This window comes from Podarcis liolepis (genome assembly GCF_965112155.1).
Source record: "Podarcis liolepis genome assembly, chromosome: 5".
Classification (NCBI taxonomy): Eukaryota; Metazoa; Chordata; class Lepidosauria; order Squamata; family Lacertidae; genus Podarcis; species Podarcis liolepis.
Window position 1 is genome coordinate 76,002,271 of NC_139556.1, and position 25,404 is coordinate 76,027,674.

At 41.1% G+C, this 25,404-nt stretch overlaps 2 protein-coding genes across 10 annotated transcripts in view; one reads left to right on the plus strand and one right to left on the minus strand.

The window, feature by feature from the left end:
• The window catches only part of U2SURP (U2 snRNP associated SURP domain containing), a 35,602-nt gene extending 26,609 nt beyond the window's left edge, over positions 1–8,993 (plus strand). For all 8 annotated transcript variants that reach the window (XM_083503655.1, XM_083503654.1, XM_083503656.1 and 5 more), the window contains 7 exons: positions 212–307; positions 584–650; positions 2,135–2,297; positions 4,091–4,201; positions 5,257–5,375; positions 6,581–6,757; positions 7,118–8,993. In XM_083503655.1, the coding sequence (XP_083359781.1) occupies positions 212–307; positions 584–650; positions 2,135–2,297; positions 4,091–4,201; positions 5,257–5,375; positions 6,581–6,757; positions 7,118–7,256 (872 nt within the window). In that variant the 3' untranslated portion in view covers positions 7,257–8,993. The remainder of the gene's footprint in view (positions 1–211; positions 308–583; positions 651–2,134; positions 2,298–4,090; positions 4,202–5,256; positions 5,376–6,580; positions 6,758–7,117) is intronic.
• The window catches only part of LOC310707086 (uncharacterized protein), a gene marked incomplete at its 5' end in the record, with an annotated part of 35,597 nt that continues 14,403 nt past the window's right edge, over positions 4,211–25,404 (minus strand). The window contains 3 exons of one of the 2 annotated variants that reach the window (XM_083503718.1): positions 4,211–4,403; positions 9,706–9,848; positions 11,563–11,635. Of the gene's footprint in view, positions 4,404–9,025; positions 9,849–11,562; positions 11,636–25,404 lie in introns of those variants that run through there. The other variant, XM_083503717.1, reaches the window with a different exon arrangement.

A 25,404-nucleotide genomic window follows, 5' to 3' on the forward strand; every position in this document is an offset into this window, starting at 1 on the left:
TTCTAAAAGCACAAGGTCATAGATCCCATTGGTGGGATGCTTCTGAGTAAACATGCAGAGACTTGCTCTGCACGTAATCTTTTACTTGCAGCAACGTATGCTGAAGCCTTTTAAAATAGCTTCTCTTTTTCAAGTGCCCTATATAAGAGAGAGCATACTAAGCTGGACTACTTTGGAATGTTGGTCATTGCTATAATCTTTTATTCAACAGTGGATGCTTCTGAAGAGTCTAAAAAAAATGAGCCAATTTTCAAAGTTGCCCCTTCAAAGTGGGAAGCAGTAGATGAAGCTGCACTTGAAGCTCAAGGTTAGTGTCGTATCTAGCTTCTGCCACTTTCGTTACGTACATTTCAGTTAAATGGGTTTTAGTTCAGCATTTCTTGCTAAATATTAATGAAGCAATACTTTAAATTCACTAGCAGACATCACAAGTGCTGCTCTTATTCTGGAACAGTGCCATTAAATAAAACAGTTAGAATTTAACTGCTATGCAGCATAGCTACAAATACCTTTAAAAAAAAATAAGATTTATATAATTTTAAGTAACACTGGCTAATGTTTTTGCATCCCCCCCCCTTACTAGCGGTAACAACATCTAAATGGGAGCTTTTTGACCAGCATGAGGAATCTGAAGAGGAAGAAAATCAGAAGTAAGAATTAAGGTGTTCTGTATGTCTTCTCTTCCCCTTTTCCCGTGGCCACTCTGATCCTAAACATATTACACAATAACAAGGATCATTTCAAACATGCTATGGGGGTGTGAAATGTCTATGCTTCTGGAGTCCCATATTAGGGAAGAGATCAGCCTCCCATGGATAAATACAAAAGTTGTAACCTCATACATTAATGCACATGTTTCCTTTAATTACTGGGCTCTGGTAGCATGTTAGACCAAAGAACTGTCTATTCCTGCTTCCACGCCCAGTGAAAATCTGTTCAATGTCCCATGTGAGTTAGGCTCTGTAGAGTTATTTTAGAAAGTAATGGTAAAATCTCTTCTCCATTAGTATTTCAGATATAAGTGATTTGGGTGCCAAAACAGCCTAGAGAAAAGGCAAGAGTGGATTCCTAGATATGTGGGAGATCCTTCAGGTTTTATGGGAAGACATTAAAAAAAGATATGTGGCTTCTATCCCAAACTGAATCTGACTGATTCAGGTCTATCTGAGATTTGCCTGAAGTGGGTTGAGGCAGCCCCGGGTTGGGTTCAGCAAAGGGGAGGACAAAAGGAATGGGCTTTAAACCCTGATTAAATGTATGGTTGGGGTGGGGCAGAAGTAGATGCAAGCAAAGACGCTTGCCTGTCCTCCTCCCTCCCTCCCATGGCTGCTGGCTGCATGTTTAATTAAGGTTTTAAACCCTACATATACATAGGGCTATGTAAGGCCCCTATTTGGATTTGGGGTCAGATTGGGTCCAAATGATGCCCCAAACTGGCTCAGAGGGAGCTGAAGCGGCACTCTCTCAGTAGTTGGATAAATGGAGCCAAATTGGGACACATGGTCTTCTTCTTGAATCCAGACACATCCTGGCTCAAAGAGAGGTGCTGCGCTGGCTTTCCATAGATCTGGGCATCCTCATCAATGAAGCACTCCATGCATTGTTGGATCAGTCACTGTTGATTCATTGCTGGGTCAGTAACGGGGAAATCAGATGCACATTTGCACTGCTTTGGTTTCACGCTGAGATGTGTATCCCCTCCCATAGTTACTTTGAAACCAATCCAGCAATGATATACTGCAGCCACACTTCATTGTGCTCGATTATACCTGTGTTATATTTCCTGTTCCTGGTCAAGCAAGTGACATTTATATGGAAGGCTGCTTCTGCTTGTGAAAGTGTGAATAAAGGGTTGAGAGGAAGCGTAAACAGATATAATCCATCCTCCCCGTTTTCCCTGTGCTGCTGTTCTCCTCAGTAATTTTTCTTTGCAGTCCACGCCTAGTATTTTAAATAAAAAGGATATTGTATAATAATAGTAAGGATGTTACAGATCAAAAATAGAAGCAAAGTATGCTGGCACATGTATCTGTGCTTGACTTTATGTAATGACAAAATGCTCTGTTGGAAAATGATAAACAGCAGATTTCCCCCAGAGAGAATTAATTCCTGTACTTCCATTTTTTTAAAAAAGCCAAGAGGAAGAAAGTGAAGATGAAGAGGACACCCAGAGTTCTAAATCGGAGGAGCATCACATGTACTCTAATCCAATCAGAGAAGAAATGTCAGATTCAAAATCTTCAAGCAAATACTCAGAAATGAGTGAGGAAAAGCGTGCCAAACTCAGAGAAATTGAGGTGTGTGAGAAAAACATGGATAAAATTTATTTTTATACTCTGACATAATTGATCAAGCATAAAAATAATCAGTTTCCCTGTTTTCACATTTTTCACTTGGATTTCAGGAGTGGTAATCAAATTTTATCATATTTAAGAATTACTTGTATTTGTACTATGTATATGTGAGGCTGGCACTGGGTCTTAATAGTTTTATTATTGAGAGATGTAACATAAGGGAAACATAGGTACAACCTGGAGGACCCTCCTGGGCAAATTTTGGGGGAATGTGATGGGAGAAGAGGAAAAAGTTAAATTGCACAAGCAAAAAACTATTACACAGTTCAGTGGACATAATTAGGGCATTATTCAATCATAGCAAGTGTTGGGAAATAAATAGGGGAGGGCAGAAGAGGCAACAATTGAGCCATACACATGAGAAGCCTTGAACATTTTGAACTTTGAAGCCCATAATGTACTGAGCAAGTATATTTCTAAACTACTTATTTTGCATAATTATTGGAGCCTATGCACTTTATTCAGTCTTGATTTAAGGATGATATTTGATCTCTTCTCAATTGTTAGAAGAGAGTGGTGCTTTTATTTTTGAATTTCTAAAGCACTTATTGCATTCCTAGAATGTAGGAAGAACTATTGGGTAAAAGTGTATTCTAGTCATAACTACTTGGAAAGTCTAGGGTGCCCTCTGCTGGTGAGAAGAGTATAACTGTATTGCAAAATGAGATTGGTCCTTTAGGATTAATGGATTCTTATTCATGGATGCTTATTTTAAGGATCCCTTTTCTAAATATGATCTCAAATATTAGGAGTAGTAATGCCCAATGAAAGTCAATACATTGGGGTATAATAATCTCTAAATTTATTGTATGATCTCCATTAAGGTTTTAAGCTGCATTCCTACTTGAGAGCGAGGAACTCTGCATTAATTTTCCTTTCATTTTTTGAGATTTAGCAGTTGTGTTGAGATGTAATGCTTAACCATTGTTAAGCGTTATGTGAATGAGCCCCTTTCTTTTTTTCTCCTCCTGTGTGGTTGCTTTCAATTAATCACAGTTCAGGTTTACCTGTGGTTTAGGGTTCAGGCATAATCTTAAATGAGACCCACTACCTGCCAGTGTAGACAGTACTAAGTTAGATGACCAGTGGACTGACTTGATATAAGGTCGCTTCCTGTGTTCCTAATTTGGCTTGTTTCAGTGGTAAAAGCTAACAGCAGTTTGTCCCGGGATAATGCTAAACTGCAATTGGTTAAATAAAAGCAAGAATTTCAGATCTTGTCATGACTGTGGAGGAGAATTTCCAAACCCAAGGCTTATTCATGTAATGCCAAGTCATAATTTTCCTTTTATCGAACCTGATGAAGAGACAAACTCCAGAGTCTTTCAGCCTCACTGATAATCTGAGGCATGTGGTGGGATTTTATTTATTTATTTATTAAACAGAATTTGTATACTGCTTAATGATAAATAAAACTTCTAAGTGATGTACAAAGAATATAAAATATACATTAAAATGGTCAAAGCTTTAAAGGATCAAAACATAAAGTCAGTTTAAATTTCATTATAAACTAAAGGTGCATATTAAAATACATGCCAGCTTTACATGTATTTTACTATCGTAATTGCACCAATTAATTGTTTTGAGAACTCGCCACTGAGGAGAAATTTAGGTGAATGTATCTAAACCATGTACCTTAGGGCCAAAACGAAGTAAATAAAAAGCCTAATCCAAATGTGTATGTTGTAACTTTGCCAAACTTGCAAGTAACTCTAGTTGCATGTGTATTTTCACAGCTGAAGGTAATGAAGTTTCAAGATGAGTTGGAATCTGGAAAAAGACCCAAGAAGCCAGGCCAGAGTTTTTCAGAACAGGTCGAACACTACCGTGACAAACTGCTCCAGAGGGTAAGTAGTGCTACTGTTCTGGATTTTTTAATTTAGTTTAGACACAGATTTCTATTAATATTACTGGAACCTGTTTTGAGTATAATTCTAAGTTATTGCTTAGCATGATATGCACAAGCAGCAGCACATCTCAGGCTCAAATCCACTTGCAGTCTGGATCCAACCCATTGAATGGTACTGGCCTCACGATACACTTGGCAATCTTAAATAAGAATAGTTTTTGGAGCAGTTAATAGTTTGCCTGTTTAGTGTTTTAGACTTATCCAGATAGATTATTTGATCTGTATAAGTGCATGATATCTAAAGTCATTTCTGTGGGTGATAGGTGCTTTGTGGTAGGGCTGCATTTAAAATTGAATATGAGCATACAGAAACTGACACAAGGCTTTATTACCTTTTTAAGCATATTAAAGTGATAGACTTGTGTAAACTAGACAAAATAATAAATAGCTTGGTATTTACTGTCCTGCAATAACTTCATGATATTTGTTGTTACTGTATCTATTTTTAAAACGATTTAGCATCAAAACCTCAATTTTAAGGTTACTACGCTTAATGATCACATTGCCACATATAACGGGCACATTTAGCTCGATATATTTTTTTAGAAGTTAAGTGCCAAAGGTTTTGTAGCTTTGAGATAAAGATGTTTGAGAATCCGCAAGAATGCGATTAAGAAGACAAATATGTTTCCAAACTTGTTTTAAAAGTGGCTACTTGATTTTAATGTTTGACTGTATGGCAATGACTGTTGGTTAGTAGTAGAGCATATACAGAAGATCCCGGGTTCGTTCTCTTATGTATCTAGGTAGCGCTGGGAATGTCATTTCTCTGAAACACAGGAGAATCATTGCCAGTCAGGGTAGATAGACAGCATTCAGCTAAATGGATCAGTGATCTAATGTGGAGTCACAGGAAGCTGCTTTAGACTGTTTCTTGTTCCCTCAATGTCAAGCTTTGGCTCTGTTTTGTAGGGCATAAAATGAATTAACATATACATCTTGCTGTATGATAAATTCTGAATTCTCTGAAGTGCCCAATTACTTTTAATCTAGGAGAAAGAAAAGGAGCTGGAGAGGGAAAGGGAAAGAGACAAGAAGGACAAAGAGAAATCTGAATCCAGATCAAAAGAGAAGAAAGAGAAAGAAGAATGTACACCAACAAGAAAAGACAGGTATATAACTTAAGACGGCTAGATAGAATGCAACAAGTTTTCCCCTTTTTCCCCTGCATGCCCCCCAAATTTGCTCCAGGGGCTCCTCTAACCCTTCAGAGCCAATTTTGAGGGGGTGGGCTGCAGGGGAAAGGAAGGGAAGTTACATTCCGCAAGCAGAAGTCTCTTGCACCAGCAGAGCAGAAACTTTGGGGGCCACTCTGTTTTTGAATTGTTGTTCTGATCACCTAAATTTGAGTGTCTGAATTGGAAAATAATACTTTCAGTGGGATGTGAGTTATCACGTTTGTGTGTGTGTATGAAGACAGTATTGCTTCTGCAACCTTGCCATTGTTTACCCTGCAATTTCACAATCAAGGATCTTGGCATTTAGAAGAAAATTATCATCCAGTCAACTGATAACAGTGACGATAAATATATACAGCCACTTTAAAAGGAGCATTTAAAGCAATGGTTGCTTTCTTAAATGTTAAGCATGTCAGGATAAAACGGCAAACAAGGGTGCACACAAGTTACAATATCTGAAGAACAAGGCTATAGCTTAAAGCATTGGTGGGGAATCAGTAGGCTGTGGGCCTATTTTGGCCCAGCAGGTGGCCTAATTTAACCTGCAAGGTTGTTTCCCCACAAGCCATGCACACCCAACCTGTATGATGTCAGGTGTAGGGCAGCTAAAGGTGTGGCTGCAAAGGAATAATCAGGAAGGCTTTAAATGCTGTTTGGCACAGACTTCAGACCCTGCTGGATCAGCTACACCTTCAAGTTGCCAATCAGGAACACTAGAGTAAAGCTTATCCCTGCCAAAAGCAAATCTTGAATACAATGCCATTCAGTACTGGGAACTGGAGTGTATTCAATCCCAGCAGGGCTTGAAGTCACTGCTGATTAATTCAAATATTAATCATTACTGATAAGCATCTGAAATAAATTTTACCATAGGTTTTCGGACAATCAGTTGCAGTTGTGTTTTTTTAAGGCGGTATAATTAAGTCCCAAGTTTTATTTAACCATGCAGTTTTGATGGGCAGCCTGATTGCCGCTGTAACTCCTATTGCTCTGGAAATGTGCATAAAGAGATTTTGAATATTTATGCATTTAATGTTCTGAAAGCAATGTCAAACTGCTTTAATATATTTGGTGAGGTGATCGGCATCTTTGTATAGGTGCGCCATAATTTCTCTTTTTCTTTTTTTTTTTTGAAAAAGGAAAAGGCGACACAGCACATCACCCAGCCCATCCCGCAGCTGTGGAAGCAGGCGAGCAAAATCACCGTCGCCAAAATCGGAACGCTCGGAGCGATCTGAAAGATCCCACAAAGAAAGCTCGCGCTCCAGGTCATCTCACAAGGATTCTCCCAGAGATGCCAGTAAAAAAGCTAAAAGGTAATGTTGTTCATTTCTGGAAATCCATTTTTGGTCAGTGTGACTCAGCAGCTAAGCCATCATTTGGCTTGGCCTGTCGTCTGAACCTGGAATCATCCTTTGAATAAATAAATAGGAACAGTTATCTTTGTGTAATATTGTGGCGTTACAAAATTCTTGGGTGACACGTATGCAGTAAAAAGGTACAGGTAGTATTTTCTTGTCCACTTTTATACATACATGTTAAAGGATAGAATTAATCTCTTTGGGGAAGAGTGCATCAGATCCAGCATGGTTCTGAACTACTCTAAGAATGGGGTTGATCTTGGCAGGCAGAAGCCAAATAAACAATCTATTGACATTAATACAATTTATTTTTAGGTCGCCGTCTGGTTCGAGGACACCCAAAAGATCAAGGAGGTCGCGATCCAGGTCACCTAAAAAGTCAGGAAAAAAGTCCAGATCTCAATCCCGCTCTCCACACAGATCCCACAAGAAGTCAAAGAAGAGCAAACACTGACAAACTCTTAATTTTTATGATGCTGTCACTTACTGGAAATGCGGTTTTGTTTTTGTGCCTGAAGAGTCTGTTTAAAAAACAACAACACAAAACAAAAAAAGCATTCCTATTTTTTTTTTTTTTGTGAATGCACGTGTATACTCATGAGTAACTGCATCGGTAGACCTGTCATTGTTTTATATTGTACAAAATACCTTCATTGTGGCTACTTCCCAGAATGAGATTTTGTGTTTAGAAACTTCATCTGAAATGTGTGTAACTGATCTGCTGGCAGTAGTGATATTTTGTTTTAGAATGTTGTGAGTTAGGAAAAAACCCCACCCACACACAATTGTTTTACCCCCTCCCCCCTTTTTTGTAGCTTTGACAACTTGAATTAGATTTCAAATAAAATCTGAAAAGAAAATGTAAAGAAATAATAATGGTGTTTTCTTGCCCCTCTGAAACAAGAGTTCTCTCCCCCAACCCCAGCCATAGTTTTCCATCATACAGAGCTGCCAATGCGAGCTTCTAGCAGGAATCTTTCATACGATGGTCAGGTTATAGAACTCTTCCGGGTATGTTGGGATCTATAGCATGAATATTGTCACTTGGCAATACGTTTTACTTAATGCAGGGACATTTATGCAGTACAGATGTTCTTAAATGTTACGAGCTCTTGCTTGAATTTCCAAGCATAGCCTGCAGGCACTTTGAGAACACTTATTCTCTCTCATCTCACAGCCTAGCAGCCAGAATGAGTCTGTTGATAGTTCTTTCCAGGGACATCAGGTCTGCTTCTTCCATACCTACTAAGCAATGTGATTGTTTACTGGACAGTGATTATCACTGTTGCAGCTACTTTCTATCTGTCTGGTGCTATAGATGCTTGAGCAGCAAAGTACATAGGAAGGAAGGAAAGCAGGGCTTGTGGGTATTAGGAACCTCAAATGCAAACTTGGGCCTATGGCCTTTTCTGTTTGCTTGTAAACTCTTCCCTTTCGACACCATAAATCTCTTGAGTCATTCATAGTAGCAGGATCACATAATTGATTAGATTAGATTTAAACCAATGCACTAGGGCAGTTTTAGTACACATTTCTGGAAATGTGACTCTGGCAGACTTCCACTATTCAGTTTCTTCATGCATGCTCTTTTTCTCCCCTTTTACTCAGATGTGAAATTTGCTGTTTCCGTCTGAAACACACATATTTCATAGGAATGGTTTCAAGGCACATAGTTCTTCACTGAACATGAAATCCTTTCAGCTGGTATCTTCGGTGAAATGGTATTGAAGCCACAGTATTAAGTGTTTTAATTACTTTCCATGAATAGTGAAAAGAGAACAAATTATATTTCCCCCTTACAACAAATACTGTCAGAATGATCAGAACTCTAAAATGCACATCATGAAGTGTCTTTATAAAGTGGATTTTATTCCAGAAGATGACCTTGTAAATGCATTTTTGTATTGAATTCCTCCTTTGGCTGTGAAAATTGTTGAAAGAGTAGCAGAAATTAGATTTTTTTAACTTGTATCTTTTTCTAATATACTTGTATTCCTTCCCCCTTCTCCTTCCCCAGTTTTGGATGCCCTTTTGTTTTAAACCTGTTTTTTTCCTATTTTGGCATTGATATAACATAGCACCTCCTCTGGGTCACTTAACTTTTTTTCCATGAAAGAAAAGTCACAAAGGTTCACTGTTTGTTTCCTGGAGGAGTGGGCAGATTGTAATAAAAATGCAAAGTTTAAAGGGATCTGGACTCCGGTGAAGTGTTTTTTTTTAAAAAAAATCCATAATTATGTTTATAGACAGCTACGTGCTCTTTTATGCTATATATGGGGTTTTTAAGTGTTTGAGAGACAGAATTTGTATTTGTTAGAGGAATATGATGCAAAAATACCTAAAATACACATTTGGAGGGTAGGACCCAGATTTCCTGTCTGCTTACCTGTATTGCTTGCACATTCTCATACAGGTGCTACTGATTTTTTCCATTCTTGCTACATCTCTTTATTCAAATATATAATTTTTTAAATTGTGTTTACATCCTGCCTTTTTCCCAAGGTATATCCAAGCGGTTTACAATTCAAAATGATGAAAATAAAAAGGTATGAAATAGCCAAACCCTCTGAAGCTAATAGAGGTCTCCTCGGCAGTGGTAAATTTTGAAGTGCCGGATCTGATTATGACAGCCCCCATACCCATGCCAGCTGCATTGTTCTCTAAAGAGAAGCAAGGACATGGGTAGTCAAAGAATGGAGTTGGCAAAGGATGTTGCGCTGGCTGGTCTTTCGGAAGACTTGGGCTCGTCCCTGATTACCCATGAAGTTCACCACATTATGTTGGGTCAGTTACCATCTGAGTTTACCCAAATAAAAGGGTTCATTAGATGCCTGATTAGACTTGCTTATGCTCCACCACATCACCGCTCTTCAGGAGCAGATGGATGGTATGAGATCACTGACCTGGGATTCTCTTCAGCCTTCCGCTCAGTCTTTGTGGACCTCCGAGTAGTGCCAGCTAAAGTCTTGTTACGCGCCACTTTAGTTCGAAAACACAGAGACGATGAAAGCTTAGGAACAGTGTGGTGTGAGCCGACAGAAGGAAGCTGGGGAAACAAGAGATACATGGCTTTTAGGCACGAGAAGAACAGAAACCTTGTGGAAAGTGATGGTGCAGAACCTCTCCATCTAGACTCAGGTTGTAGATATGTGTAAATAAGCCATATATTATGAAGACACCACAGTCTCTGCTGTTTCCAAAAGAAAGCAGACCCTGGGCAAAGCACATCTTGCAACCCCTGGAATCTCACATTGCTGGGGAGATTGGGGTGGTGTGCGGTATTTTAGCAGAAGCTACTTCATTCCTGTTTCAAAGGTCTATTTTTGGCATGCTGCATTACAAATATGAGTATGTGGAAGTACAGCTCAGACTCAACTTTTTACAAAAATAAGCCAGCCACAACGTTCTGAGAGGTTAGCACAGGTTAATATGTGTGCAGCTGAACGGAAATTCAACAAGAGTGCTGTTCTGCATGCATCTTTAGATACAGTTTTAATGTGTAAAATACTGAAAGCATAAAGTGCTGAAAAAGCTTCAAATACAAACACTGTCAATGTTGGAAAAGGAAAAAGTCCTGGCTTCCTTTGTCTCCTCAGCCTGGTCCTCGGACCCTTGTCGGCCTAAAAGAGTCCACGAGAAGAGCGTCCTTGCAGAGTATTTTCTGCTTTTATTCTTAAAAGTCTTTATCTGCAAAACGGATGACCAACTGTACAAACATCAACACTAGAGGTGCCACTGTACCGTACATTATACCCTGTGTATAAGACGACACCTTTTTTTGGGGGGGGGGATTGCCAAAAATCGCTCAACCACCTGACTGACTCTGCCAATTGCACGCGTCACGAAGCCTACATTCGTCTGCCCGCTCGCCGCCATCAACCGCCAATCACCTCCCAATTGCCACAGCAGCAGCCAATTGTCAGCAGTCCTTGCTGCACCTACCAATCACCCACCCAATCCAAGATGGCAATCTCCTGCTCGCAGCGGCAACCCATCGTCTTATACACGGTAAACTACGGTACTTCCTGGTTTAAAACCCCACACATACATTAAGTAAAATATAAACATCAACAACCGACTACACCCCAATCACCACGGCCCCCTCCACCTCTTTCCCTCTTTTCTTCCTAATGTAACACTATTGTCTCAATAAATGAAAGTGATCTGTAGAAAATGTACGGTAACTTGGAAAAATAGACATTGCACATACTTTTGTAAACCAAGAAATTTGTAATAAAAAATATGTTAAAAATTAAAAAACCCTATGTTTTGATATTTTCCCAACACACCAGGATTGCACACCAAGCTCAACTCTTGATTTGCAGGACATGGATCACAGTTTTGAATATGTAATGAGATGGATCCAGAGACACGGACAGAAGAGGATGGTAGAAGTGGACTTTTGTGCCTTTGATCCCTTTGGGGGGGATTTTTTTTGGTGGTGCGAGTCAATTTCAAAAGTAGGTGGATGTTCCTGGATACTTACCCTGGTTACCAAAAGGCATATGCACCTTTTGGCCTATTATACAATTTTCTGTGGCTTACCTACCTCATTCTTTTCAAAGTTCAAAGGACAGCATGGGGCACAATTTTGTTTTGCAGCCTTCCGCTAAATGTGCAATACCGTGAAATATTGCACAAATTGATACGTTAACCATTAACTGTTGAACACGACTCCTTAAATTATCTAACAATCTGAGAAACACATTGGCTTTCCTTACTACATATATACCATTTAGCTAGGAAATGTAATTAGTTACCTCTCTGAGTGGAAGCAGGAGACCAGCTTTCAGGAGAAATTCCATTGGTATTTGGTGTGGTAGAACCACTCACCTGTGAAGGGAAACACATGTGTCTCTCAATGGGCAGTCAATACATTTCACGGAGAACCAATCAATGAGCAGTTTCCTAGCATATGCCTCTGGGTTGTTTGGGGGACAAACGCCCATGAGAAATATCTGGCTGCATTGTAAAGTGAGAAACAGTGTTAAATATGTAATAAACAGATTAAGGGATGGAGTTTTTTGGGATGGGAAACATGCATGTGTCTGCACCCAGGGCTAGGCATTTATTTTTTTTAATTACTCATGCATCTCAGCTCATTGCCAATATTAGTTATGCAAGCATGCCACTTTTACTTTAATTTCTTTTGTTGCTTGGGGAAGAATATATTTTTCTTTAACTCCATTGGGTCTTCCATAAGGATGCACTCATTATTCCAGAGGCCTTGATGCTCCCTGCACTTCCATATGCTGCTTTCTATTTAGGCTATATTGAACTGACCTAGTTTTATTTTTATTTTTTTAAGACAACCCCTCTAGGGTTATACGGATATTGTATTGTCCCAATTATTATATATATATATATATATTAATTAATAGCTAGTGTTTCTCCCCTGTAGCTTTCTCTTCTAAACATCAGTACCGCAGAATCTGGGTTGTTTGAAAATTATGTTTTATAAAGCCTATTCAGGTTACATTTCCCCTCCAACCAGTTTCACTGTTACAGCCTTCAGATGTGAAAGGACCAGGTTGAAAAATGTTTAATTTTGTCATTTTCAAAATATATACTGAAATACAATCTGGCTAACCAACTGTTAAGTTGTGGGTGAACATATCAGACGATACAGCGATTCTTCAAACAGCTCTTGTTTATTCACAGGCCAGAACAGAACTGAACTGAAGGTTTCAGTCAGCCTGCTTATATAGAGCTCCAGTACAACGTAACTGTAACAATTTTCTAAAACTATCCAATCACTGAACATCAATTTCGATCCCTTATTTGCATAACTATCTACAGTATCCCCCTGCTGGCCCAGGGTGAGAACCTCAGTACATAACACTAACAATGCTTTCAAGCAGGAGTGGGGAACTAACGGCCCTCCAGAGATGTTGGTGAGCTACAGCTGCAGCCATAGGCCATGCTTTCTGGGGCTGATGGGAGTTGTAGTTTTGCAACATTGGGAGTGCCATCGGTTCTCCACGGTTGCTGTAAAGTTTGAGCTGTAAAAGTTAATTGAATGAGTGTTCAGATTTATTCCCTTAAAAATTATTGCTCGTTTAAATGATCTATCTTATCTACTGAAGACTGATCAGAATTTTTAAAAAGTTCTTAGACCTGTAATCTATTTTCACTTTTAAACATGAAGTCAAGTCCATTGTGTCTGAGTAAGAATATAGTGGTACCTCAGGTTAAGTACTTAATTCGTTCCAGAGGTCAGTACTTCACCTGAAACTGTTCTTAACCTGAAGCACCACTTTAGCTAATGGGGCCTGCCGCTGCCACTGCGCCGCCACCACGCGATTTCTGTTCTCATCCTGAAGCAAAGTTCTTAACCTGAAGCACTATTTCTGGGTTAGCGGAGTCTGTAACCTGAAGCGTATGTAACCTGAGGTACCACTGTAATTGTTATTAGATGAGAAACTTCTGTTTAATTTCAACTGGGGGTATTTCCACCGCCTTCAAAAGTTCGGGTAGCCTGGGAGACACCATTCTTTGTGGCAGCCTTTCATTTATAGAACCTGAGTCCCCATGGAAGTGCATCTGACAGCATCACTTTATAGTTTTCATTGGTACCAGAGCACAATATCCCAGTTTCAGTCCCAGACAACTGAAAAACACAGGTGATGCTTTAAACTATGTTAATGCCATTAGTTTTGCAGCTCATCAATAGTTGAAAAGGGCTCAGAAGCAAAACAACAGCAACAAAAATCCCATCATGTTTTTGGTTCAACAAGGACATTATCTTTCATCAAACATGAAGGTATTTTTATTTATGATAGAGTAAATTTTATATGGCCTTACGTAGACATCTGAAAGCAACCTTGTACAAAACAACAACAACAGATGTAGCCTAAGCTAGTTGATTTATGGGAGAAGCCCTAAATGTCTAACAGGTACATCTGTCATAATTCAGTATATCTGACACTGATCACCATGGAAAACACCCTACCTATGCAGATCTGCTGTGCTTGGAACCAAGAAATAAGATAACTCCAGGGACCAAACTGAGCCTTTTCTGTTGAGGTGGCCCAAAACTTTTAAGGAAAACTTTCCTAGTGGGAGCTATTAAGGCATGAATGTTCCATTTAAAAACAGGCTTAGACTAGTTTATTTGCTATAACTGGATGTAATGAGGAAGATGGCTTTTTAAAAATAAACTGCCTCTTTCATTCAATTCCCCACAGGGATGGAGGAAGATGGCAAATGTGTATGTTAAGTAATATACATTGCAATATACAGAGAGGCAAGTTAAACAGAACCCCACAAGACTCCAACATAGGCACTTGCCACAAGGAACATACAATCTGAATTGAGATTCTGGGAGGAAGTTAAAAGGAAGCAAGGAAGAGGCCTCAGAAACCAAGGACAAATGCAAGTAAGTGTAGTTATGCACACTTATATTAAAATTAATTAGGGAAAGTTAATTAGGGTGGAGGGATGTGACAAAAGTTTTACTGGATTAATAAACCAAATAGAATACAGCTGGAAGGTGTAAGAAGTTTTCAATCACTTATGTTTAAAATATTTTTATATGCATTCTATACTGAAGTTTGTAATATTGAGCAGTATTATCTGACAGCTTGGAAGCATTCATACACAAACGCCAGGGACAGGGAGGGAGAAATCATGCTGTTAAGCCACAGCAAATATTTGAAAAACGTTAAAGATATTGAATTGCCTTGAAGAATATTACACGGTTATGTAACCCTAGAAAGAATTGCTATTTCAGTGCAACTCTGAAAAATGGGCTTACTCATCCTCGTGTCCTGAGGACATTCATAAAACTCAAAGCATTTCTCAGGATGCAAAACACTGTCAAAGCAAAAGGCAAGTATTGCCCAATTGTGCTGCCTTGCCCAAATACAACAGATAATGACTTGATATTGATTTGGCTTCCTGATTATTCCATATTCACCATTGTGAAGCCTTCACTTTGATACCTGCCATTTTGCATTGTATCATTTCACATTTTATTTACTTAACAGTAATAACTTTATATTGTTCATATCCCACCCTTCAATTAAAAACTCCTAGTGTGGCTGACGTAGAACAAGAAGATACAACAGAATAGAGTGCATTACTGTCAAACCAGCAATGTACAATAAAAATCTGTCAGACCTGATTTAACACCCCTGACCAACATCCATCAAAACTACTGCAGTAATTTGCTCAGTAATAAGGCCTGGCCAACTAAAAGGATTCTTCGCTTGCTGATTGTATGTGTCTCTGCGCGTGTGTTTATCACCTGCCAACTCATAAAACATGGCAGCATACAACAATATAGACAAGTATGGCAAAGCACTGAACAACATAAAAGCAATACAAAATAGCCCTGTTGTCATAAAAAGTTCAAGAGATGCCTGAAAGTCAGTACTGCCGAATCTCTGGTGGAACTGTATTCCACAGCACGGACTTGGCAACACGCAATGGTTGACTTCTAGCTGAAGCCAATTGGACCTCTGCAACAAAGGAGAAAACAACAAACCACAGTTCTTCTCTCATGGATATAAGGGATGTAAGGACTCAGGTGATCTTCAAAGTATCATACAGTCATGTTGTTCAGAGCTTTGTATATTAACACATGAGCCTTGAACCTGTTCCAGGAGACATCTGCCAGCACAGATGTCTTAGCAAAGGTGTCACATACTGTCAACTGTCTGCTCCCATCAGCAGTGTAGCTGTTGCCTTCTACACTAGTTGGAGTTTCCAGACTATGCCCAAGGCCAGCTCCACATCTAATAGGAAAGAACTCAGATTTAGTGCCAAGAGAACCACTCCATGTTTAATGTTTCACACTGTGAGAAGCAAAGCTACAGGGAACCAGGCAGAGGGCCTTCTCGGTAGTGGCGCTTGCCCTGTGGAACACCATCCCATTAGATGTAAAAGAGATGAACTACTACCTGACATTTAGAAGACATCTGAAGGCAGCCCTGTTCAGGGAAGTTTTTAATGTGTGACATTTTAATGTATTTTTAATCTTTGTTGGAAGCCGCCCAGAGTGGCTGGGGAAACCCAGCCAGATGGGCGGGGTACAAATAAAAATTATTATTATTATTATTATTATTATGGCCACCAGAATTGAGAGAACCTTTGTCCAATCACCCCCTGCCTAACTTCAGGAAGTGAGGTTTGCAGCAGAATGTGATTGGCCTCTGAAGATAATTAAACAATGGAGCTCACTTCCACAGGAGGCAGTGATGACCACCAGGCTAGGTAAAGGTAAAGGGACCCCTGACCGTTAGATCCAGTTGTGACCGACTCTGGGGTTGTGGCGCTCATCTCACTTTATTGGCCAAGGGAGCCGGTGTACAGCTTCCATGTCATGTGGCCAGCATGACTAAGCCGCTTCTGGCAAACCAGAGCAGTACACGGAAATACCGTTTACCTTCCCGCCGGAGCGGTACCTATTTATCTACTTAAACTTTGACGTGCTGTCAAACTGCTAGGTTGGCAGGAGCAGGGACTGAGCAACGGGAGCTCACCCCGCCACGGGGATTCGAACCGCCGACCTTCTGATCAGCAAGCAGTGGTTTAACCCACTGAGCCACCCGCGTCCCTGACCACCAAGCTAGATGGCTTTAAAAGAGGATTGGTCAAATTCACAGAGGAGAGGGCTATTGATGGCTACTAGCTATGATGCCTATGCTCTGCCTCTACAGTTGGAGGTAGTAATACTTCTGAATACTAGTTGCTGGAAGCCATAAATCCTGCTTGTGGGTTTCCCACAGGCATCTGGTTGGCCACTGTGAGATTGGTGCTGGACTGGGTGGGCCACTGGCCTGGTCCAGCTAGTTCTTCTTATGTTCTTATTTAAGAATATTGTAAAGATCAGATAACTCCGGCAGAAGAAGATTCCTCTTCAGGTACCCAGGCCCTGTATGTTCATTATAGGTCATCACCATCATGGCAACATAGTCTAGCTATCTGAGAGCCATTTCAGAAGTCTCCCAAAGGGAGAACAGCAGAGAGATTGCTACATTAACACAATGTCTTAATATATACAGTGGTACCTCGGGTTACATATGCTTCAGGTTACAGACTCCACTAACCCAGAAATAGTACCTCGGGTTAAGAACTTTGCTTCAGGATGAGAACAGAAATCATGCTCCGGCGGTGCAGCAGCAGCAGCAGCAGGAGGCCCCATTAGCTGAAGTGGTGCTTCAGGTTAAGAACAGTTTCAGGTTAAGAACAGACCTCCAGAACGAATTAAGTTCTTAACCTGAGGTACCACTGTATATCAATGACTCAAGGAAACAGTGAACAAGCTACAGTGGTACCTCAGGTTACATACGCTTCAGGTTACAGACTCTGCTAACCCAGAAATATTCCCTCGGGTTAAGAACTTTGCTTCAGGATGAGAATAGAAATCGTGCAGTGGCAGCAGGAGGCCCCATTAGCTAAAGTGCTGCTCCAGGTTAAGAACAGTTTCAGGTTAAGAACAGACCTCCAGAATGAATCAAGTTCTTAACCCGAGGTACCACTGTATTGGGATGTGGGTGGTGCTGTGGTCTAAACCACTGAGCCTCTTGGGCTTGCTGATCGGAAGATTAGCGGTTCAAATCTGTGTGACGGGTGAGCTATAACAGATAGGCAGTACTAGAAAGAAAATTTATGTATTTCTCCTTACACACACACCCTTTTCTGAACAATCTTTTTCTAGTCTTTAAGAAATGTATAACTCTTCCATTGCAAGAAAATCCTTCAGCACGTATTCATTAGAGTACATAACTCATTCATTCTCTCCATTTTCAGTATGCATGATCCATTCATTTAGCACTCAAGTATTGTGTAAGTGCCTCTTTGTGGGGAACACTGGTTGTGTGAATGGAATGCAGATGCCAGGCTAGCTGTCTGGATTGGCTGATGTCTTAATGGAACCCCAAATTTAAACAGTGTAGTGAAACTAATACTATTGATGACATTTGCTAACGCAAAGAGATTGCACGTCTACCGATTTCAACAATTTGTACACCACTTAAAACCGTAGCCTAAGCAGGTGTGCAGTAAGGTTACCAAAAATAAAATCTGTTCAAATTAACCGTAAAACATCCTTAAAATGCCTACCGAAATAAAAAGCTCTTTACTGAATGTGAGAAATCCAGCATGTTCCAAATGAAAGGTACCTCTGCTATTTAAAATCCCGATTTTGATTTGACATGACAGCAGGCTCCCACATGTAGTAAAGGACCATTGCTTAAAACCTTGTTTATCCTCCAATTTTGAACCTAACTGGGCTGGAAGGAACATGTCAGGATTCCTAGAGACAGCCAGACGTGCTCAGAATCTCAGTTTGTTTCGTGTGTCTTTATTATGTCTTAGTCACTCTAGATAGACCACTTCTGAACTCATTAAGGGGAAAAAAAGGTGTCAGGCTCTTTGAGCGTTCCAGGACACCTCTGATGGGAAATCAATTGATACGTCTTAGTATCAGGAGTCATTGTTTTTATCTCTTGAACTTTTTTCTGTTCTTCCCACCACACAGCTTCTCATACTAAACATATGGAGGGAGGGGGACATCTGCCACTGGGCTGCTTTTCAGATAAATCTGGCATTTCACTCTTTCTTCTTCCAGGTGATTTAACTGTTTTGGAATTAAACTTTCTGCAGAAAATGCTCCAAAGCACTTGCCTATGTGGTTATAAAATTATTAAGTGCTTTGAAAAGGATTACGGTTGCAAAGAGGTTGGAAGTAAATAAATAACATGTTACTAAAATGTAGCTAATGTAAAGTGACAAGAAATTGACAATTGTTTCTCCACACCGATAAGACGAGAATAGACTTGAAAAGTACTTATTCAGTTACTTATTTGAAATATGTTTTCCCCATAGATATTACTTTTCCACATGCAGTGAGACTTTTGTACAATAAGAGAAATGAACTTAATTCCTTGGCTGAAAGAATTCCTTTTTAAGCAATGGGACTTAATGGTTAGGGAGAGAATCCTAAAGGAAGATCCACTGTGCTGAGTGAGGTGGTTCTAAACTGATAGAGCTGGAAGGTTCCCACCTCAGCTGGGCTGTGCTGGCTTAATTCCCTCATCCTGGCTCAGCCAGAGATATGTTGCTGTATCTTCTGCAACGTGTCTCAGCCAGGATCTAGCAGCCTGAGCCAGACTTGGTGGATCTTACTTCAGTGCAAGTCCTGGGAAAAGGGATGTTTCAGAGGCATGGTGGCCATAGGACAGAGGGAGGGAGATTTGGGCTGGATCCTAAGCCTGTTCAGCATGGTCACAAGACCTGGGAACAAATTAACTGGCCAAAGGATGGTGTCACTCAAGCTTTATTTAAAGGCTTGTTTTCCCTCTGCCAGGCTTAGGTTTGCTTAGCCAGCAGCATCCCTGCTCTTGAACCGAGTTTGGATCTGGCATACTTCACAATGGCTTAATTTATGCCGGCTTGGTTTATGCCAGCTCTTTGTATTTAGGATTGACCTCTTTGTGGATTAATGAGGTGTCTTTGGGTGAAGCAAGGCAGATACGGGGTGTTTACTGTTATTTTATTATATTCCTTATCCACTCGTCATTCAGCGGTCCCAGGATGTGTTGCAACAACTGGAAACTGCAATATGAAAAGCAGTTAAAGCATATTACAGTCAAGAGGACACAGTGGCGCCTAAAATATATAGCAAGTGTCAAAGGCCAGGATAAAGAAGTGTGTCTTCAACATATGTATTGTTAACTGCTGTATAAGGGTTGTTGTTGTTTTGTTGTTTAGTCGTTTAGTCGTGCCTGACTCTTTGTGACCCCATGGACCAGAGGATGCCAGGCACTCCTGTCTTCTATTGCCTCCAGCAGTTTGGTCAAACGCATGTTGGTAGCTTCAGGAACACTGCCCAACCATCTCATCCTCTTCTCCTTGTGCCCTCAATCTTTCCCAACATCAGGGTCTTTTCCAGGGAGTCTTCTCTTCTCATGAGGTTGCCAAAGTATTGAAGCCTCAGCTTCAGGATCTGTCCTTCCAGTGAACACTCAGGGCTGATTTCCTTAAGAATGGATAGGTTTGGTCTTCTTGCAGTCCATGGGACTCTCAAGAGTCTCCTCCAGCACCATAATTCAAAAGCATCAATTCTTCGGCGATCAGCCTTCTTTATGGTCCAGCTCTTACTTCCATACATCACTACTGGGAAAACCATAGCTTTAACTATACGGACCTTTGTTGGCAAGGTGATGTCTCTGCTTTTCAAGATGCTGTCTAGGTTTGTCATTGCTTTCCTCCCAAGAAGCAGGCGTCTTTTAATTTTGTGACTGCTGTCACCATCTGCAGTGATCAAGGAGCCCAAGAAAGTAAAATCTCTCGTTGCCTCCATATCTTCCCCTTCTATTTGCCAGGAGGTGATGGGACCAGTGGCCATGATCTTAGTTTTTTTGATGTTGAGCTCCAGACCATATTTTGCGCTCTCCTCTTTCACTGTGTAAGGGTACTTACCAAGAAATACATCCACGAATAAATAAAATAAAGTATTGAAATCATGCTTAATTCTGACCGCCTTACCACCAGAGACCTTAATCAAAAAGACGTAATAAAATAATGTACTATTTTTTTCCTCCATAATTTGCAAGTTTTATTCTGTTAGCAGAGTCCCCCCCCCCGCCCTTGGGATGCCCTCAAACTGTGTTAACTAAGAAAATGGCCATATATCTACGACTGCCAAAACCTATTAGTGTCTGTCCTGCTGACGTCTGAGGCTATCTATGGCATGTATCAAATCGGGGGGAAACAATGACTTGTTTATTGCTTAAATGAACTATATTGCTTGGTGCTAGCTGACATTTATAATTGATGTCTCTCTTTTGCCAAGGCAAGATTATCAAGCATTTTTGGATATCAAGTTGCCCACAGCAATAGAAGGAAGGCCAGAATCTTAGATCCTGCAAAAACAGGATATGCAGTGGGGTGAGGAGGAGAAAAGGCTTGTTATGTTATATTAAAAAACCAATAATGCTGGGTTTGTTAAACAGCTCCAAGGAACTAGGGCTGCAATTCCATGCCCACTTACCTGGGAGTAAGTTCCATTGCACTCAGTGGGAATTACAGTGCAATCTTATACCTGCCAACTTAGAAATGAAACTAAGGCCGTTGTCCTATGTACACTTACCTAGGAGCTAGCCACACCAATACAGTAAGATCAAAAGTACATATACATAGGATCAGTGCTTTTTTATGAGGGGACACAGGGGTGCGCATACCCCTAAACATTTTGTGACTCTAAGTTTGCCCTCATTGAGGGGCAGTATTTCAATATGAGTAGGAAAATGAGAGCAGCCCTAAACATTTGTTATTTTTTTAAAGAAAAAAAGCACTGCATGGGATCAAGGCTCAGGGCTGCAATTCAGTGTACAGTTTAGATAAAGTTTGAGAAGGCATTACTAGCTATGATTCCTGCATTGCAGAGGGTTGGACTAGAGACTCTGTAGGTCTCTACCAGTTCTATGTTTCTATGTCATGGAACGCTCAGTTTTCTATTACAAAAAGCAGCTGAGGGTGATTGGGCAGGTGCAGCAACATTGGTGGGTTATGCTGAATGATGGCTTTGATCCAAATATTTTCCTGAAACTGCTATTACCTATAAAGGTGGCGCTGTGAGTTAAACCACAGAGCCTAGTACTTGCTGATCAGAAGGTCTGTGGTTCGAATCCTTGCGACGGGGTGAGCTCCCGTTGTTTCAGTCCCTGCTCCTGCCCACCTAGCAGTTCAAAAGCACGTCAAAGTGCAAGTAGATAAATAGGTACCGCTCCGGCGGGAAGGTAAATGGCGTTTCCGTGCGCTGCTCTGGTTCGCCAGAAGCGGCTTAGTCATGCTGGTCACATGACCCAGAAGCTGTACGCCGGCTCCCTCGGCCAATAAAGCGAGATGAGTGCCACAACCCCAGAGTCGGCCACGACTGGACCTAATGGTCAGGGGTCCTTTATAAAGGTGAAACTGTTGTATTTAAGAGCCTGTAAGTTTCCCTTCTGGTGGCAGCAGCCTTGGGAGAATATGCAATTTCATTCAGAGCCATGCTGCAGAGGCCATGGGACTTCCCCTCTCCACATACTGTGTCCTGCATCCAAATAACCCACCCACATGCACACCCAACCGCCCAAAACATTTTGCTGCCTGAGGTGGAGCAGCAAATCCCTCCAACACACACCAAATCAAGGTGCATAGTATCATTGAACATGCACAGACTTGGCTTTGAAGGAACGTCGTACAGTGGTACCTCTGGTTGCGAACGGGATCCATTCCAGAGGCCCGTTCACAACCTGAAAAGAACGTAACCAATGTCTGCGTGGGTCGCGATCGTTGCTTCTGTGTATGCGCATGATGTCATTTTCTGCGTCTGCACATGTGCGAGTGGCGAAACTCGGAAATAACCCATTCCGGTACTTCCGGGTCACCATGGGACACAACCTGAAGACGCTCAACCTGAAGCAAACATAACATGAGGTATGACTGTATTTCAAATAAGCAGATAGAGAATACAGTATGCAATCCTTACATCACTAGGCCTCCTGTCGGGGCTGGCCTAAGACATTTGGTTCCTGAGGTGATCCACAAAATGGTGGACTCCCTATTCCTGCCAGGGAAAAGGCATGAGTGGAGATCTCCATCACATACAATGTTTTGGTGTGTGTGTGTGTGTCCTGCCACCCAAGGAGATCTTGTCATTTTGCTGGCCCTGCCTCATGCCTCCTCTTCCAATAGAGCCAAAGATACAGGTTCTCCAAAACCAAACAACCGAGATGAAGCCAGAGTTTAGTATTTTCTGTAAGGTGGAATTTGGTCTGTAATATGTTAGGTACGGTATATCCTTTATTGTGTGTATGAGAGAGTGCACTGCATTTAGCCACGAAGAGCTACTTGTGCAGGCTGATTTTCTCTGCTTTGGAGAGGCTCAGGAGGAAAATAGTCAGGATAAACTGCAGCCTGAGGCAGCTACCACACTTTGCCTCACCTAATGGTACCTGACCAATAAGGATGTGGATGTGTGTTCTATTTAAAGTAGCATGCTTTCAGGATTTTTTGTAGACAAGTTGTTTCCAGTTCTGCTCCTGTCCCACCATGTCAATAACTATTTAATAGTTCCACGAACAGGTTTAAGTGGCACTGCTGTGTGGAGTTTGATAGCGGCATCTATTTCTAGCATGGTAGTAGCAACTACCTTCCAAATGAATGGCAACATAGATCCATAGGTTTGCAACCAAACCCCCACACTAAACTGTTGTTTGTTGGTACACTAGTTCATAGACCAGGCTTTTTTAAAAAAATAAAAAAGCTATCAAATTAATAATAAAGCCTGAATAGGTTAAGCATATGAAATTAGAAGTCACAAGTAAACCCTTTAAATCATTTTGTCAAAGGTTTATGGCTCAATTATTTTAATTTGCATGGGGTTGAAACTTTGCCTGTATGCTGTCAACATGCTACAAATTATTTCCCTGGAATGTGGATTCAGATTCTTTTCTGACCGGCAGCAGCTGAAGCCTGCCTTAGTTGTGAAGACGTGAGGGCTTGCAAGCCAAGCTGGTACTTTGCTATGTTTCTTTACAGAAGCTTTACTAACAGATGTTGCCATTCATAACTGTTCAATGTTCTTTTCTTCCAGTATGGATTTCCCCAGTGATGGAGAGCTCTTTGTGCCCGAGATGACAGACAAAAGATTCTCCATTTTATTAGACGGAACTGCTAAGGTTGCTAAATCTCAGTGGGTGGTAACCACAGATTCTCAAGGCATATTTTCCATTGCATTGCTCTGGACGGTCATCACATCTTTCCCCATTTTGTTCTTGCTCTTTGAAGAGTTATTTATTGTTGGTGCTGGCCTAGCATCTGGAAGCATTGAATGTCTTTCTCAAGGAAGCATCACTATATCACAAGTTCAACAGCTTGGATTGGCTTACATATCTAATTTACTATCTAAATATGCCAATAACCCCTCCATAGTTTGCAAAGCGATATAAGAACAGACTAGAGATGTTTGGACTTGCAGATAGCTTACCATTTCCATTAGCCAAAATAGGGATTGCAAGGAGAGGTCAGGAATTGATAGTAAATACAAAGAGTTGTATCCAACTAAGCCATTAGCAGCAAGTGTAGAACCATTGAAATTAATGGACTTACGTCAGTCATGTTCATTGTTTTTCAACAGGTCTGCTCTGAGTAGGTCTGTGTATACACCATACAATTAAAACACATTTCCTGGAACAGGCTTCCACAAACTCGGCCCTCCAAAGGTTTTGAGATTACAATTCCCATCATCCCTGACCACTGGTCCTGCTAGCTAGAGATTATGGGAGTTGTTGGCCAAAAACATCTGGAGGGCCAAGTTTGAGGAAGCCTGACCTAGAAACTGTATTTTCTTAAGGGTGTTGGGAATTGCAGCTCTGAGAGGGGAAAGCTACAGTTCCCAGGATTCTTTGGTGGAAGTCATGTGCTTTCATTATACGGTATGTATGCAGCCCTTGAGCAACATTGGATACAACCCATATACACTAACTATCTCTATCCATCAGTCCCAGTGATGTGCAAACTAATTCTAGGTTGTTTCATTTCACCTCTTGGTGAGATGTTTTGAATACAGTGGTAGCTCGGGTTAAGAACTTAATTCGTTCTGGAGGTCTGTTCTTAACCTGAAGCACCACTTTAGCTAATGGGGCCTCCCGCTGCTGCCACACCGCTGCCGTGTAATTTCTGTTCTCATCCTGAAGCAAAGTTCTTAACCCGAGGTACTATTTCTGGGTTAGCGGAGTCTGTAACCTGAAGCGCCTGTAACCTGAAGCATCTGTAACCCGAGGTACCACTGTACCATGGAAAGCATTACAGTTCTTCAAGCTTTAGTCCCCTCTCCAAACTCAAATCTTCATGGGAAAGCTAATATATCTTGTCTCTAGTTGATGCCCATGTAACAGGGCTAGTTCCAGGTTTTGGGGGGCCTTCAGCATAGTGCCCTTTGGAGCACCCCCCTTCTATGTCTGTGGCCTCCCTTATGAGCTGTGGTGGCTCACCTGCAGGCAGGCAAACTGCTCCAATGAACACTGGGTGACTTGGAACCTCCATTTTGATTTCCCACAATGCCCTGGAGTGATGCCGATTCCTATTTCTCAGGGTATTGTGGGAAAATTAAATGGTGGTTCTCTCAACTATCCAACAGTACTTGGAATGCAAGGAAAAGGGGACACCATCAGCAATGGGGCTCCAGGAGCAGCCTAAGCTGGTTGGGTGCTGACAACAGCCCTGCATATAAACATGCTTGCTCATGGACACAAGGAAGAGTGTTCAATGAAGGTTTACTCAGAGCAGATCCATTTAAAGTAATCAACATGACTAACTTAGGGTCATTAATTTCAATGGGTCTCCTCTGGGTAAAACTTATAAACGTAGAGCTGGAGGGGACCGCAAGGGTCATCTAGTCCAACCCGTAGCACTGCAGAAATCTTTTGTTCAATGTAGGGCTCGGATCCAAGACCCTGAGATTAAGAGTCTCCTGTTCTACCTACTCAGCAGGCACCCTGATCTCAAGCACTCAGTAGAATATCACCCTTCCATCCCCTTTCCACCAAATATTGATGAACATGTTTGAATTGCAGTGATTCTATAATGATTCTATAATAAGTACAATC